The 17,331-nt window shown below is 40.0% G+C and overlaps 1 protein-coding gene across 1 annotated transcript; it reads left to right on the top strand.

The window, feature by feature from the left end:
* The first annotated feature begins 880 nt into the window (after positions 1–880).
* On the top strand, positions 881–9,498 carry lrrc4bb (leucine rich repeat containing 4Bb). Its single transcript, XM_044178876.1, has 3 exons — positions 881–1,333; positions 5,372–5,962; positions 6,063–9,498. Exons 2-3 carry the CDS (start codon positions 5,720–5,722, stop codon positions 8,052–8,054), a joined length of 2,235 nt encoding a protein of 744 aa, XP_044034811.1. The 5' UTR covers positions 881–1,333; positions 5,372–5,719; the 3' UTR covers positions 8,055–9,498.
* The last annotated feature ends 7,833 nt before the right edge of the window (positions 9,499–17,331 follow it).

Below are 17,331 nucleotides of genomic sequence, written 5' to 3'. Positions count from 1 at the left end.
GGGAGGCCACTTAGAGAGAAAGACTGGCATCTCTTTACTGACTAAAGCTTTCTTTATTGGCCAATAACTTGCATTTATTTCAATTTACTAATTAAAACGTGCAGCAGCCCACTAGTAGCCTACGTAACTCTGAAACCTGCTCACAAAATACTTCATGCGCACATTTTCGGGGTTCAGAAGTATGTGAAGGTTTGGGTTTTATAATGTGCAAAACTCACAGGGCTGCAGAGTGTTTGCTGTCCAAGTCTGGATGCTGATAGCAAGTAATAGTGGTAGTGGCTTCCTTCTGTACAGCTTTAAATTCACCACTGAGAACTGCTTTAGGGAAAAAAAATACTCATATGCAAAGACTGCAGAAAACAGACCTCATTAGTTTGCTAGATTTAATCTTAGCTAGCCATTGCTAAAATGCATATGCTAGCACTGCACATTCATTATGAATATGGACATTAGTAGACCTAAAAAACTCTTTAAGACTCAATGAAGCAGAAATGTTTCTTACTGCAGATGGTTTGGCCTATTGGTTCAACAGTAAACAGGTGTCTATTAGATGGCTATTAACACTGAAAACTGACCCAAAATGCTTGAAATTTCACAGAATTAACACATCTCACAACTCATTAACAGACTCAATATTTCCTGTTGATCATTCAGTGCTGCTGAGTCATATTAATAAATATGACTACATACGCATTACATGCATAGAGCTTATGTTTCTCCGAAGATCTGAAACAAAACCTGCAGACTAAAACAAACCAAATAGACTATAATGAACCTTACAACATTCAGCCGTAGAGTTTAAACGTTCAAATCATCTAAAAAACGCAGGTATATCCATAAGTAGTTGGTCCTTCATCTATTCTTCTAATACTGTCTTAGTGGGATTCTGACTGAAACATACGGAATGTGCGTAAAGAGCCGCTTATGCTGGACGCAAAATGCTCTGCCCACCGGGCGCCGTCGCGTTTGCTGCCTGCGTTCCTCTCCAAGGATGATAAGGCGCATGGATGCACCCGTCTCAGACCTCGTTCCTAAATGTGATAATACTAACATCATTTTCTCCAACAACCCTTAATCTGATCTCTGCCCCCCCTCCCCCCGTGTGTATGGATTGTGTTCATCTTTAACCTGCCATCACTGTAGCCCCCCGCGTTGCGTTGGCGCTGCGGAATAGCCTACAAGAGTAAGAGCCAGCTCACAGCCGTGGAAACAGGCGAATCAATTTAGGGAAGAGAAAAGCAGAGATATAGCGAGATTGGAAAACTGACGATCGGGAGAAGGGACGAGGGGAGAGAAAACATCGACCTTACGCCGCAGCCGCCGAAACATTAAGGTACGTGTATATTGGTTGTACAGGTAGAAGGGACTGAAATGGCCGGCGTGATGATTGCATTTGTTATCTAATCTGCATGGATGCTGAAATCACTCACAAGATGACAAAGATTGAATAATAAAACGTGCAAAGGTTGCATAGTAATTTAAGCAAATTGGCTAATTAATATCAGCAAAAGATACAGTCAACGTCGATATCAGTTGAATAAAGCTGTGGTAGCCCTTGCAAATGTATTAAAATAACATGGTTCCTTATGTAAGCCTGTGTGTTTCACATGTCCACACGTTATTTTTCCCCCCAAAAAACACTGAGCCTGTGGATTATTTTTGGGTGCAGTCATGTTGTCATTACCCTGAAGAGAGAATGGATGCAAGCCATTTTGTAATGCAGCATGTGCAGAATTAGGCCTATTCAGAATTTCAATTGCGTTCCCGAGAAGGTGCGCCGTAGTGAGCGCAGCTGCATAGATGAATAAGGCCATTCTGCTGAATTGTAGGAGATATTATGCTAGAGGCTATATGATGAGGAGAGATTGCTGCTTAGAGGTAGCGACTGCAAGAGAAATTTCCAGGTAATGGCTATTTTTTTTGTTATTATATTTGTTTGCTTTTCCCCCCCACGAGTTGATATGAGAGAAATGGAAAATATAATTGTCATCAGCTGGAAGTTGAGAAAATATTTGGCGTGAACCGGCAATTTTCTCTCTCTCTTAAAGCACCAGGTTGTTACTATACTGGTGAAATGCGTCCCATCCTACCCCTGATTCCCACGTCCTGAATCAATCTAGTGTTGTCATAGTTACAGCAGATGATGTTGGCCCTGCTGCACCTGTGTCGCTTTGTGTTCATCTAGACCATCTGTAAATACATGAGGTCTAATTGGGCCTTGTGTAGGCATACAGGAAACATCCCACAGCCCACAGCCTCGGTGTTTATTGAAAACAACACCACGATTTTTGCCTCTTCATAAACCTCAATGACTCTGTTGTGGAGAGCCGGGCATTGATACAATCAGGCGCTTACGATTATGTGATTGGTTTGTAGCAATTGGTCAGCAGCTTGCAGCTAATTTGTCTTTTCACGACTGAGCGCTTTTTCAGGCCTGATCAAATAATCAATATCTACATGGTTGCAATCTGCTCTTGACATGGAAAAAAGGCTAAGATCAAGAAAGAGAAATACCTGTGAGTGAAATTGGTTAGAAATAAAACAATAGAGCCGATGTTTCAACGTGTCATAAACCTAAAGAAAACACATTTTGCACAAGGATAGGAAGGAAGGCCACTGGCCACTTGGCCCTCAGATGAGTCAAGGTGTAATATTCTAAAAAAAAAAAAAAAAAAAAAAAAAAAAGACCATCAACCCTGTGCTGTTGTTCTTGTGCTCTCATGTGGTGGAGAAATGAAGATGGGGGGTCAAGGCAACAGGCGTCCTGCTAGCAGATTTAAGGTCTCTCCCTTAATACAATTTTACCCTGTGTGGTATTTTACATATATTGTTTTTACTGTCTCTGACTTTTGCCACCTAATGCAAAGACAAACTGTAGCTCAATTCCTTCAATGTACTTTTTGTGCTTTTTCAGTGTTATAACTTATTGTTGACAGCTGCCAACAGCTTCTGTCTAATGAGAAATGCATGTTCATGTTATCATGTTATGATGCCATGAAGGAAACAGAAGTTAAAAAAAGAAGCTATTTTGCATTTTTGAAAATTTTATTTAGAGCAATATCAGAGTGTATTTTTGCTGAATACAACTGCTCATCATCCCACATTTACATTTGTGGAAAACAAACTTCTCCATTACCTTCATATTTGTACATTTCCAGAATGGTGGCAGTGGCAGGAGAAATTAGGCAATGGCAGTCTTGAAATCACCTTCAAAAATCACACACAAAAGAAAGGGGGAAAAAAGGCTAAGCACCATTTAACAGTGTGTATAATGAAGTTCCAGTGCATGAAACACTGCATGAAAAACAAACTCTGTTTCAATTCTTTAACCAGCTAAATATTAATGATGTTGTGTTTTGATGCTTCCACGAATCATTTTCTGTTGAGCTAATCATTGTAACTATCAAACCACCACTCTGGATCAGATACAATTCTGATGTCTGGGAGAGACATTGAAACTCTTTTTTTCAACTCCATCAAGTTACTGAAATGCATAATTACCTGCTGGATGGGGATGAGAAGGAGAGTCTTCAAGAAAGGACAGCAGTGTAAAGAACACCATAATGGGGAGTGCTGCAAAGGCGCCGCATAGAGTAACATTCAGGTTTAGCATTTGTAGTCATAAATCTACACTTTCTTATTAGAGATGGATAATGTGTTGTTATTTCTCTGTGGCAGTTACAGTTAGGACAGTTGTGGAAATGGATGGGTGATCTGTGTGTGTGTGTGTGTGTGTGTGTGTAAGAGAGAGAGAGAGAGTCTGTGGGATGTGCAGAGCATCTGAAAAAGTCTATTTTTAGCATACACTCCCTTATGAGCTTTCCTAATAGCTGCTTTAAGAGTTCTCAGAGCTATGTTTGTAATAAAGACTGATGTTGACCTAATCCTCAGACCATTGTAGATATTAAGATTCATGACAAATTTGTTCCTCCTGTTGTGATATTGAAGGCTAAGGTTCAACTGTGTGCTTTCTCAGGTTTCCCTGCACTTATGCAAATATATATTTACATATACAAAACATTTTCAACGTTCACTTTTTGTTCCTCTAGCTAAAGGTACCTACAGAGTAAAATACTGTTGATTTTATATCCGGTGTAACACAAAATGCTACGAAGGGAATAAACCTTAAGATTTAAGTCAAATATAAGTTGATTTAAACCACAAAGGTGCTGCTGATCAGTCTTGAACAGCAAATGTTCATCAAGCTCAACTAAACACAGTAATGTGGAATAGGGCACTGGACAGTAAAAACACAAGATGGTGAGTGAGCAGGTTGCCACAGCAACCGTGTTTCTAGGAGCGCATGCATCGTCGCTGCATAGGAGAGGAGATACTAAGGACTGCCATGGAACCTTTTAAAAAATAACCTTTTTATTAGATAGGAAATTATTTGGAAAATGTATCCAAGAGTTATCTTATATAAAATATTGATAATGGCAACACAGTGGTCATATAAGTGACAGGTAACAAAGATCTTATTTGTTTTCAACAGACAATACAGGCTTGTGACTGCTAGAGTCATAGTGTCGAGCATAACGTGCTTGAGAAAACAATGAACACTTTGTTTTTGGTCTAATCATTGTAAGGGAAACAGCCCAAGCTTTTCTAAATTTAGTGAGTGTGCTGATGCTTGCAGCCATTTCTATTTCAAGAAGTATGTGACACTCTCTTAAGACACACACATTTATATATTACAAAAGCCAAATCTTTTTTCCTTTGTTCACAATTTAGTTGTCATTTCATCAACTTTGGTGGTTGGGGATCTTGTCTGATTGTGCATTGCTTATGGTACACAGCATGTGCATTGCAGTAAAATTTCAGGAGTCAATAATCATTCCTTCATATCTTAATTGCTAAATTACTGCTGCTGCCTCATGATGGGTTGCATAAATCAGTGCATTAACCTTAGGTTTAGAAGAATCCTGCCGGCAGTTGTAATTGCATTCAACAACCTTGCATTTTTTTAAATGTGAGATTCTACCTTTGTCAGTATGTATATGACTAGAAGCATACCAGCATCATAAAGTGGATGATGAGACTGTCATCCCAATGGGTCTGTTTCAGTGCTTGTGACCCAGCTTGAGGTTTTAGAATTTTGTGGCCATTTCAGACCATGACCCAGATCTTAAGTTCAACCTATGAAGAAAATGGCAGCTGACTCACAAGTTAGACTACAGGCCACAATTTCAGAGCCACCTCTTTAGAAAAGAAAGCGTGGCCCAGCTTGTCATACACTCTGGCGACTGTAATATTTTGATTTAAATTCATTCCTTGGAATACATGCATGTATGTGCTAGGCTAATATCTTAAAGCTACTGCACTGTGTACTTACTTGACCTGCGTCCTCTCCTTTTCTCTCTTCCCCCTACAGTGAGAAGCAACAGCCTCAGCAGAGACAACACTTTCAAGAGCAAATCCTCCCCTACATTTGATTTCTGTTCTAATAATTGTCATGGGAACAAAAAATAAAAGGTTCCCTAAAATTACATGTTGAAAAGAACAAAGTGTTTGATAGTCAAAGAAGCATGAGCAAAGTAAAATAACGATAAATAGAATCTTTAACATAACACTATACTTTTCCCTCTCAATTCTTAAAGTGACTACTTGAAGGAGAAAAAACTGCATACAATATGAACATCAAGATGAGCACTTAAATTCCCTTTTTTGGAAGTGACTTATCAACATCATAGCAATAGGGGTGGGTCATGACTCAGTTGCCATGCGTGTTGTCATGGTGACCAGCCCCTGTACCCCTTCCCCCCTCCTCTGGTTGGTCCAGCTTTTGTTGTGGTTTCACAACCATGGACCTCAGCTGACAGAGGCAGCACCCCCCTGCCCCACCCTCTGTACCTGCTCCAATCAGGCGAGCCGCGTCATCTGTACAAGGAAGAGTTTAGATCAAGTCCCAGACAATATTTCAGAGAACACAAGATACCTCAATCTACAAGAGAACACAATTCAGGTAAATATGGCTTCATCCACAAACAGACCATACAATCAAACTGAATTCATATATTTTGATGTTGCTACAACATGCCTCCATGTTTTTGTTTCCACACCAGGTGATCAAGTCTGACACCTTTAAGCACCTGCGGCATTTGGAAATCCTCCAGCTCTCCAAGAACCACATTCGGCAAATTGAGGTGGGAGCTTTCATTGGCCTTCCCAACCTCAACACACTGGAGCTTTTTGACAACCGTCTCACAGTGGTGCCATCACAAGCCTTTGAGTACCTCAGCAAGCTAAGGGAACTATGGCTACGAAACAACCCCATCGAGACACTGCCGGCATTTGCCTTTCACCGTGTTCCCTCTTTACGCCGTCTCGATCTAGGGGAACTCAGGAAGCTGGATTTCATCTCAGAGGCTGCCTTTGAAGGTCTGGTCAACTTGCGCTTCTTGAATCTTGGCATGTGCGGCTTGAAGGACATCCCTAACCTCACCCCACTAGTACGACTAGAGGAGTTGGAGCTGTCAGGGAACCAGCTGGGGATAGTCAGGCCTGGATCCTTCCAGGGCCTAGTGTCACTTCGCAAGCTGTGGCTGATGCACTCCAGAGTGTCAGTCATTGAACGCAATGCTTTTGATGACCTCAAAAACTTGGAGGAGCTCAACCTCTCCCACAATTCTCTGCATTCTCTGCCCCATGACCTCTTCACCCCTTTGCACCAGTTGGAGAGGGTACATCTCAACCACAACCCTTGGGTGTGCAACTGTGATGTTCTGTGGCTCAGCTGGTGGCTGAAAGAAACGGTTCCCAGCAACACCACATGTTGTGCTCGCTGCCATGCGCCCCCAGGTATAAAGGGAAAGTACATTGGGGAACTAGACCAGAGCCACTTTACCTGCTATGCCCCAGTAATTGTTGAGCCACCAACTGACCTCAATGTCACTGAGGGCATGGCTGCTGAGCTGAAATGTCGTACTGGAACCTCAATGACCTCTGTGAATTGGTTCACTCCTAATGGCACTCTGATGACCCATGGATCATATCGAGTTAGGATCTCAGTGCTTCACGACGGAACGCTGAACTTCACAAATGTGACCGTGCAAGACACTGGGCAGTACACTTGCATGGTAACCAACTCTGCTGGAAACACCACTGCAACCGCTGTGCTCAATGTGTCTGCTTCAGACCCCAGCAACAGCTACAGCTATTTCACCACTGTCACTGTGGAAACAGTAGAGACAGTAAGAGGAGATGAGGAGAACTCAGCAAGACAGTATATTAACGAGACCTTCATAGATTTTCCTACTGTTCAAAGAGGGGTGTTAGAGGGCCGACCTGGCATCACTATATCTCCTTCTCTCTCCTCTCTTTCCTCACTGTCCCCACGAGCCAACAGAGCTACTGAAAATGCAGTGACTGTGTCCATAATGGATGTAACTAACATTCCAGGCCTGGATGATGTAATGAAAACAACTAAGATCATCATTGGTTGCTTCGTGGCCATTACCTTTATGGCAGCTGTAATGTTGGTGGTCTTCTATAAACTACGGAAGCAGCACCAGCTACACAAGCACCACGGCCCTGCCAGAGCCATTGAAATTGTCAATGTAGAAGATGAGATCGGAGCTGGGGCCGGGAGTGGCATCTCAGGTGGTTCAACAATGAATTCTGGCAGTGGTGGAGAAGGAACCCTAAGGATACATCATCCAGAAATAGTCAACCTTCCCAACATTGGCCGCACAGATACTCTCAACCATTACTACAAGACCCATCATTTCAACAACAACGTGATGGGTCTTAGTATTGGCACCGAAGGGATGGGACCAGGAGGGATCCTCAATAACAAGAACCAGCAATGCCAGGATATTCCCATCTCCTGTACCTCAGTCCCAATCTCTTCATCTAATTTGCTCTCCACATCAGGCAATGGCACCAACATCAACCCCAACTCTATGTCCCCACCGCTGCCGATGTCTCTCCCCATGCCTACCATGGGCTTACATGGATCGATCAAAGGTTTTATGGGCCAAAACCAGAATCCCCAAATGGAGCCTCTTCTCTTCAAGGGGAGCTCAAAGGAAAACGTCCAAGAGACTCAGATCTAAAAACAAAAGTGAGAGTATAGAGAGAGAGTGAGCAAGAGTCTGAGACAGAGAGGGGATTGATGTTGGGTTTATGCGCAGAATGATTAGACACTAGAGTGCATTGACATTACACCAGGAGAGAGGATAGACTGACACGGCGATACACAAACACATAGACTTATCCGTGACAGCGTACTGAGCCAAGGATTACCACAATGGGCCACTTGTGTTTGTAGTAACGATCATGGCCATGGAGATCAAGGAATGGACATTGCTACAATGTAAATCTGTGCCAAAGCAAATGTTTTTTGCAGTTTCTACAAGCTGTGTTCTCATAGGGAAAAACCTTTCAGAGTAATCAGTCCCCACATCGTTGTTGGTCATCAGAGATGAAAGACATCCACAGCACTCACCACACTGAAGATCGGAGATATTACAGAACAAAATCCAAGAGACATTTTTCTTCCACAAAAAACAGAAGCCACATTCTCTCTCAAGTGACTCAATAGACTCCCTCAAGGTGACAATTCTGTAGGCATACATAGATGGACAAAAAGGTACAGTGCAGTACAAACTACTGTGAAAAATCCACAAATTATATAAATATATTTTCATTTAAATATGTATCATTGCAGACTCTGATGCAGAGATATTTTGGGGTGGATGTATAAGCTGGTATAGTTTGTTTCTTTGTGAATAATCAGGGGTGGTGATAGCGGAGGTTGGTTATGATACATGTTTTAAGTTAGGCTACTTCTCAGAAACATAAGGGCTCAATTGCAACACTCATTGTGAATCTTTGAATTGGCTTTGTGACAAAGTCCATTTAGGTTGTAGAACAGTAAATGCAGATCTCTGTTTGACAAACTATTTTCTGTTGCTTCAGTAGTAATCATTACAAACTTTTGTGTTCTGAGAGTGTATTATGTATTTTGTAAAAGCCAGCTACTTGGTATTTGAATTGACAATTCTAATACTTACATGCCAGCATCAATTAATGGTAAAACAATGTTCCACAAACACGGAAAGGTAATCCAATGCAAAGACCTGTATGGGTAAAATAAAGTGTTGACAGTGTGTTATTTGAATCAGATCAGTAGCCAGATATTTGCTTTTAGTCAGGAATTTGATATGACCTCCTTGCTCATGGTTACCATAATCATGCCATAAAATGCTGTCATAAGGATGATTAGACATCTACCTGCAGCAGCATTCAAGAAGGGATTAAACATCCATATTAGGATGATTGGAACGAATGGAAATGTACAGTATATTAATAATAATAATGTCTGGTTGTATGACAATTGTAAGATCCACATTTTTACAGTGTAACTTTCATATGTTAAATGCCATTTACGCTTCTTGCGTTTCAACTATGTATTTCTTTATTTTTGTTAGTTTGATATAATGTGTACAGTTGTCTAGCCATGTATCATTACGTGTGAAATAAATCACTCATATATTGGGTTGTGGCTGGTCAATATGGCAACCACATAAGTAAAAAGTGAGACATTATGCAGGCCTCTGTGCTAAACCTGGATTGAATGTATGGTTTGTGGTTTAGCCATTAGTCATCCAGGTAATGATAGGTGCCATCTGCTCTATTAACATGCTCAGACAGGCTTTTAGTCACTCTCCTATAGATGTTCTACAGACACTACTGGTTTTGCAAAATGAGTGTCTTTAACAGATCTAGATAATCTTATTCTTAACGAAGGCACGTTTGTCTGAAATTAGTCCTCAGTATACTTCTCCCATTGTGATTTATTTCGTGCTAATTTGGAAATGGTTTGAAATGGGAAGAAGAATCAAGGGAAGGCATACATTGAATAAATTACCTTTTTTGGATAACAGACAAGCAGGAAACATTAAATGTTTGTTGCAATTGAGCGCAAACTGGACATGCGACCAGTTATTCCAGATAAGTGTACCTGAGATAGTATTATCAACAAAATCATATCAACAAAGTTTTCAACTGTAATGCAGCCCTGTATTTGATTTTGCTGGGGTTTTTTTGCATATATATATAGGAGCTGTTTTTTGTGAGTGATGATGGTTTTTCTTATCAGCAATGAGCCCACACTTACTGGAAGAAAAGGAGCACTTTGGAATAGTAATAATGGTGATGATAATATGAGTGATGATATCAGACAAAACCCACCCAGATTGTACAGTCACAGAGGTTAATCCATGAAAGGAACATCTTCTACATCAATGCACACCACGTTCATCCTGTTTAATGCTAAACATCTAAGCCATCTTTTAAAATACATCTGGTTATACCTACAATACCACATGTATTGAACTGATTGATCAAAAAACTCAAGTTATCTAAATTGCAGCCATGTATTTTCCCAACTTGGTGTTAGTGTTTTTGGTCGTGAATCTCATTCAGAACCATAGTAAATGTAAATGTATTGCAACCCCACAGATAGCTCTAGTAGGCAGGGTTCAACTGTAGCCCCACAGAGACACAAATAGAATATAAATGAAGGCTAAAGACACAACATATGGCTGCTCCCTTGATGTGCTACATTTGGTGTCGTCAGATTTCAAAGAGCATACTAGATACCTCCTTGTGTGCTGTGTGTGAGGGTACATTCCTGCATGTTAACCGTGGAACAAATCTTCTTACCTGAACACTACTGTAGCAGTGTTTTATTGTGATGGTGACTCACCTAATCAGCACAGAAATGTTCCTTTCATACCTCGAGACATCCGTAACATTCAACATGCACAGTTATCGTCATTATTATTAACATTTGGGGGAAATGCAGAAGGGCTTTGTTGCATCTTAGTATAGCGGCTGCCATTGTACATACAGCCCTTGATGCGATTTAAAAGGAGGCTGATCCTACAGCAGTACTGTTAACAAACACATGACCCCTTTTAATGAAGATCATTAAGCTTGAGACTGGAATCTGAATATGTGCATATGCGTACCTCACTGTATTATATGGTGGTGAATTGATGCAGTTTGGCTATAGATGGAGTACTGGAATATGTGTATCCTCTGCACCATCCGGTGCTTACAACAGATGCTTCAGCCCAGATGACATTTCTTGGTTTGTCTGAAGCAAAACTCCTTAATGAAATGGATTATTATATCTGAGACACCAGGTTGCAAGACAAGAAAATGGACTGACCTTTTGGTCCTTGAAAGGTAAGCTGTTCTGTTTGATGAAACAATACAAAAACAACCTGGGTCTGTTTTGAAAGCTTTTTAAAAAGAGAGAGAGAACGTTGTTAAGCTCTAGAAAAATTTAGATCTCTTTAATACTAAATAATGATGAAAAAAATGTGTTTTGTGTTTTTTTCCCCCTTTTTTCCCCCAGTTGTTGGTTGTATCTCAGTTTGTGATATTATCAATTTGGATCTTTATGTATTGTCATTAAATGTAATTTTTTTCACACATTCATCCAGGTACACAGTGTGGCAGAAGGGTGTATATCTTCAATTATAGCAAGATCAATATGTGCTGTACTTGCACTTCAATGACTGTCATACAGTGACTGAAAGGTATATTATTTCACTGTTTGCTATTTCTGTGACTTCAATTTTACGCCCGCTGTAAGGAGTTATTCTGGTATTAGAAACATGTACCACTTTCATTCTTTGTTGTGATTTCATCCCACAGAGCACCACAACTAACTAAATGAGAAATGAGTTAACAAGTTTAACATGATCATGTTACAAATAAGTTATTGCGTGAAATTTTATAAAACAAAAAGAAAAAACGTCTGAACAATAATTGTGTTTACACTGTATTTTGTTACTTCATTTTTTTGCTTTTCACACTTATGGTTGGACATAATGGCCCCTTGTACTGCTTTGTGCACAGTTTTATTGTAATAGCTTGTAGCTTGTTATATAACAGTCCATGCAAATGGTATGGTATGGCAACAAATGTAGCTTTACAGAGTGCCAGCACCTAACAAATTGTTGAACAATTTGCAGATGTTGTAAAAACATAAAACAGATTTCTTGAACTGTGTATATCTGCAATCATGAAAAATTATTCATTGACTTTATTACAGAACAACACAAACTTCTAAAATCATATAATAATGCTAGAGGTGGTCTCATAACATATAAATATAAAATAAAAACATACTTACTGATCTATTAGACTTTGCTGATTGAAATCCTAATAACAAATTAGTTGACTGATTGAGAGGGGTGGCTGTAGAAGTACAGTCATATTAATCTAACATAAACACTATTACGTCCTGCAATCACTACAGCATGGCAACCGCCTTAATAAATCAAATGGTCCATCATGTTACATTAGCGTAATTGTACATTAACCCGCAATGCCATTTTTTATTATTAGCACATGTTGTGAATTTGAAAATCTGACAAATGGTGAAAGGAAAAGGAAAACAAACAAACAAATCAGTTCCTTTTAGTGAATAGTTAGACATTTTCCATGCAAAGCAGGTGTAAAAACAAATCTGTGGATTTGGGTTATGTTGCTGGCCCAACACATTTTTTTGCTGGCTAAGAATATGCAGGGTACTAGGGCTTCATCAATACATCATTATTAGTTCTTATCTTGAAAGGGTTGACGAAATAGAGCTTGATTCCTTTGCTTCACTGTGTTGTATTCTGGTCTTCAGTTCATCTGCATGTTCCAGATTTGATATTTTTAAATTTATTTTGAACCCCGAGGTGAGGTGAAACTGTATAGACTATCACAGATGTCCACTGCGCAGCACGTCCAGCCCACATCACGAAACAACAACCTCAAGGGATTAAAGTAATAAATGCATTAGCCATGAACCACGTCAGTGAATTTGAATTATATGTTTAGATAAAATGTTTGGGCCTTACAGCAGAGAGATTATATTTGAAATGTCTTACGGGGTACTATGCAAAGTGATTTTCTTGAATGTTGTACTTGGCTTGTACTCTGGTCTCCACAGATCTCAGTCTCCATGAGACTTCTTGGACATAATGTTAGGCCTGTACACTGAAATAGCAATAGAAAAGCCACAGCTAGGTGGTTATATTATGGTTACATCGTAGTATTTTCTGAAGGCTGTAACCCAAAGCAAAGGAAGGATATCAAACCAAATGTTTTGTAGCACCTTGAGGTGACACATTTTCAAGCAGATTATTAATATCTGTGTTTTGCAGCTTTTTGCTATCTCTCAGCTTGTGTTAATAGTGAGTAAACATATATTGAATGCATAGAGAATACTTAAATTTGTCTTTTTCTTGCTATGTTTGAAAAGGGTAATGCTCACATGGGGGCAAAGTGAGCAAAGAGTGCTTATGCAGCAGAAAATAATATTTTAATCAATAATATGCACTAAAGATGAAAGACAAATGCTCAAATGCAAATATATTTAGAGCATTCTGTGATCTTGGCATGAATATAATGTGATGGAGTAGGGTAATTTTTAAAATTGAAAAAGGCCACTTATAGCCCTTGCAGCATAAAGTAACCATATCCACAGGAGGTATGAATTTCCTGTTCCAAACTATTTAGTGTATTAAAAAGAAAAGAGGAAAACTTGGTTTCTGATTACATTCTCCCTGTACAGTATATTGATGTCTCCCTTTGCACACGTATGGTGGGGTCATTTTCTAGAAAGCCACTGTGCTTGCACTATCCTCTCCTTTTCCCTGTGCTGCCTTTTTCCTTCAAATTCAATAACCTCCCAGCTGTGTGTTTCTCTAGGGATTCCCCAGCTCCCCTGGCCCACAGACAGACTGCAGAGTCTGTGGGGAACCTGACACAACATAAACTCCACTATGAAGCAGAGGTGTCAGAGTCTGTGGGCTGCATCTCCGCTGATCGAGGAACCATGAAAATGTGAAAACCTTTTATTTCTTCACACTTTGAAGGCTGCAAAAAACACATGTGTCTAACACGAGCATAGTGTGTTCGATACGGCTGTGTGGGCTGCAGTCATTGCAAAAAAACTAAGTATAGATTCTGTGGCCTATTTAGGCATTGTTTATATGAGAACGGACTACACAGAACTGTTAGCAGGCTTAGCTTGGACTGAGAATCCGAAGTATTATGAAAAGTATGAAGAAAAGATGACAGTGACCCAGTTGGACTTAATTCATGTAAGATAAAAGGAAACCAGAAGCCTTTTTAAAATCTGCTATTACATGAAACTATGTTGGTGAATTATAAGCTTACTACTGCTGTTCTCAGAGGGCTTTCTCATACTGTACTGAACATACTTTGCTTTTGTCTCAGTTTATATTTAGATTCCCTCGCTTCGCCCAGTATAATTAAGAGCCATGTAGCAGATCTTTTGACTTGGGAATATTGTTTCCTTCCTCACCCAAAGGTCTCAATTAATAATCCAGAGAGAGCGCATACACAAACATACTATAGGGAGGCTATATTGGTAGACATACATCTAGTGTACCTCGCAAGCACTCAGACGCCCTTGCAATCTGAGACAATTCTTCTGCTTAGGTCAGGTTTTCCCATGGCATGAAAAAAAATGTTCTCATTCCCAAATACTGTAAGATCTAAAAGTTTTATTTATTCATGTGTGTATTTATGTACATGTTAATATGACATAAGAAATTACATTTTTGCCCTTAAAGTTAATTTGAAATGTTAAAGGTGCTGCAAATTTTGGTGAAATTAGTCTGAATGTTTCACAGACTCTAATTTGCTGTAATGGGTCAGAGACAAAAATATCTCTCTTGATGTTGAATACTGAAAATCTCAAATACTGGGTACTGAGCACAATGGGCTACTTTATAATGCTTTCTAAACATTTTACATGCTACCGTTAATAACAAAAAAGAAAGGAGTTTGTCCATAAATATCTCACCAATAATGCTAGTTACACTGTAGGCCTATGGTGGAAGATGAGATTTCAAGTAATTACTTTCCTATGAAGATTTTGTTTCCAGCATACATTATAAACAGACACTACCCGTGTAATTACTGGAGGAAGGTATGTAGCAAATTGTTCCCCAGTGCATGCACTCCCACACACAAATACACTCTTCAGGCACTGCGCTGATGTTGTTATTAAATGATTACACTTGAGTATTGATTTGCCATAACTGCAGATGGGGGTAATGTTTTTACTTTGCTTGGTTAATGTTGTGACAATTTCTGCTATTTATGGCACTCTGAATTATGTAGTTACTTTTATTACCCTGAAGCTTCAGTAATATTCACATATTCAGCTCTGGCACTAATTGTTAAAGGAATAGTTAATCGTTTTGGGAAATATAGTAATTTGCTTTCTTGTGGAGAGTTGGATGAGAAGATTGATACCCCTCTCATGGCTGTACAGTAAATATGAAGCTACAGCCAGCAACTGATTAGCTTAGCTTAGCACAAGGACTTGAAACAGGAGGAAACAGCTAGCATTAAAACCATGTCCTGTTATTTTTACATTTCAGTTTTTGCACGGATTAAACAAGCTTTAGAGGTACTGTTAGTTTTTATGCTAAGCTAAGCTAATCAGCTGCTGACTGTAGCTTGATATTTACTGTACAGATATGAGGTATCGATCTTCTCATCTAACTCTCAACAAGAAAGCAAAAATGTATTTCCTAAAATGTTAAACTTTTACAGTCAATAGGATAATGCTTCAATTGTAAATTTCAGGTTTAGTGGCATTAAAATAAGTTTTTTCTGTGTGAAACTGACCTTCTGTTTAATTAAGTATAACATGAGTGCTTAGGGCTGAATTCAGAGGAAAATTCTTGCCAACAACAAAAAGCAAAAAGGTGGATTTCCTGTTGTTATATATATCAACCTTACTCATATTTTCCTTTATAGGTATGTGACAAAATTATTGAAAAAAACTGCCCTGTCACTCTGTCCGTCAACATTGTTTTGGCTTTACCCGGGAAGAGAACAGTGTGTGGTATTTCAGTGGACATGGACCAAGAAAAAGGAAAGGTATGGAGATTCCTTGCATGGATAACACAATGACATATGAAGGCAGAACAAACTCATCTTTCTATATCTCACTTCCCCTTCCTCCCATCTTGCTTATTCTCCTTTTGTCCTAAAGAAGGACATTTTTGTCCCATGGGGGATAACAATATTGACGTCAAGAGATGAGTTATTGATTGAGAGGAGACGACAGAGACACAGTTGACATGCAGCAGACTACACCAAGTGCCAAACGGCTTAAGCATTCAAACATGTATGTGGCATGTACAAAAGAAATATTAATTTCAGTCTGGTCTGATATGTATCTATTGAGTTTTGTACAGGATGTCAACCAGACAAACATGTGTATTGAGGTAAGAAGAGGATGTGGGCACTCATCTCCTCAGCAGGCCACATGAGCTTCGCTGCTCGCTACATATTTTTATATGTTGGGAAATTGATACAACACCGCTTTGTTCTAACTCATTACGATATATATGCAGCGATAATGAGATTGCGTTCTGTTCTGATTGAATGGGATGATGACATCGATATGAAAGAGCTCTGGTCTTCCCATGGCTTCTGTGCGTATTCCACATAGATACATCTTCTTGTCTGGTGGGTCATTTGACCTGCATTGGTTTGCGCTGATTGAATCATTGGAAAATAAGCACATACCAGTTCAGCCCCAAACGGCCCACTATATAGAGATACACAAGATAGGAGTCTGATCTGTTTTATTTCTAAATGATGCTCAAAAAACGACACTCAATGTCACAGAGGGGGAAGAAAAGAATCAAATGGCTGAGGGGAGACAGTTCTCCTGTATCATTTTGTGGAAGACGTCAATAACCATAGCAACATACAGAGCACATAGATTCCCACTGGCAATTATGCAAATGTTGATGTGAAATGTGAGTCTGCGCCCAGCATGATGCGACGAGAGGGGAATTCACCAACACTTGGTTGCTCTATCATTAGCATTAGCATTGTTCACACATCCCCTCATCTTAGGCCGCTTCCACACCCCTCCCCCTCCCTTCCTAAGCCCACCTCCTCACCACCACCACCATGTCTCCATCCTCCCCTCCTCCTCCTCCCTGCCTGCGTCCTCTCTTTCCTGTTCTTGCTGCAGTGTTGCTATAGCAACGGAGAAATGTGGGAATACCTCCGTCCTTCAGAGCGCGGGAGAGAGGGGGAGAGAGAGAGAGAGAGCGAGGATGGGAGACAGACAGAGAGTGAAGGGGTAGACAGAAGAAGAGACAAGAGGAGAGGAGAGGAGGGAAGGAAGTGTGGAAAAGACTGTTAATTAAAAGACAGAGAGCAAGTGGCTGTGACTCGCTGCCTGAATGGACACCATTGCCTGTCACTTAGCCCCTGACTCCAAGCGTTCGTCCCCCTCCTCCACTCCCTAAAAGCTACCCT

Source organism: Siniperca chuatsi, linkage group LG20 (assembly GCF_020085105.1).
Source record: "Siniperca chuatsi isolate FFG_IHB_CAS linkage group LG20, ASM2008510v1, whole genome shotgun sequence".
NCBI classification, from domain to species: domain Eukaryota; kingdom Metazoa; phylum Chordata; class Actinopteri; order Centrarchiformes; family Sinipercidae; genus Siniperca; species Siniperca chuatsi.
Note: the sequence above shows the minus strand (reverse complement) of the source record. Positions and strands in the feature narration are given on the sequence as shown.

Coding starts and splice junctions, on each gene's coding strand:
- lrrc4bb (XM_044178876.1), top strand. CDS start 5,720: ATGCGTGTTGTCATGGTGACCAGCCCCTGTACCCCTTCCCCCCTCCTC. Junction 5,963..6,062: donor TACAAGAGAACACAATTCAG/GTAAATATGGCT, acceptor TTTCCACACCAG/GTGATCAAGTCTGACACCTT.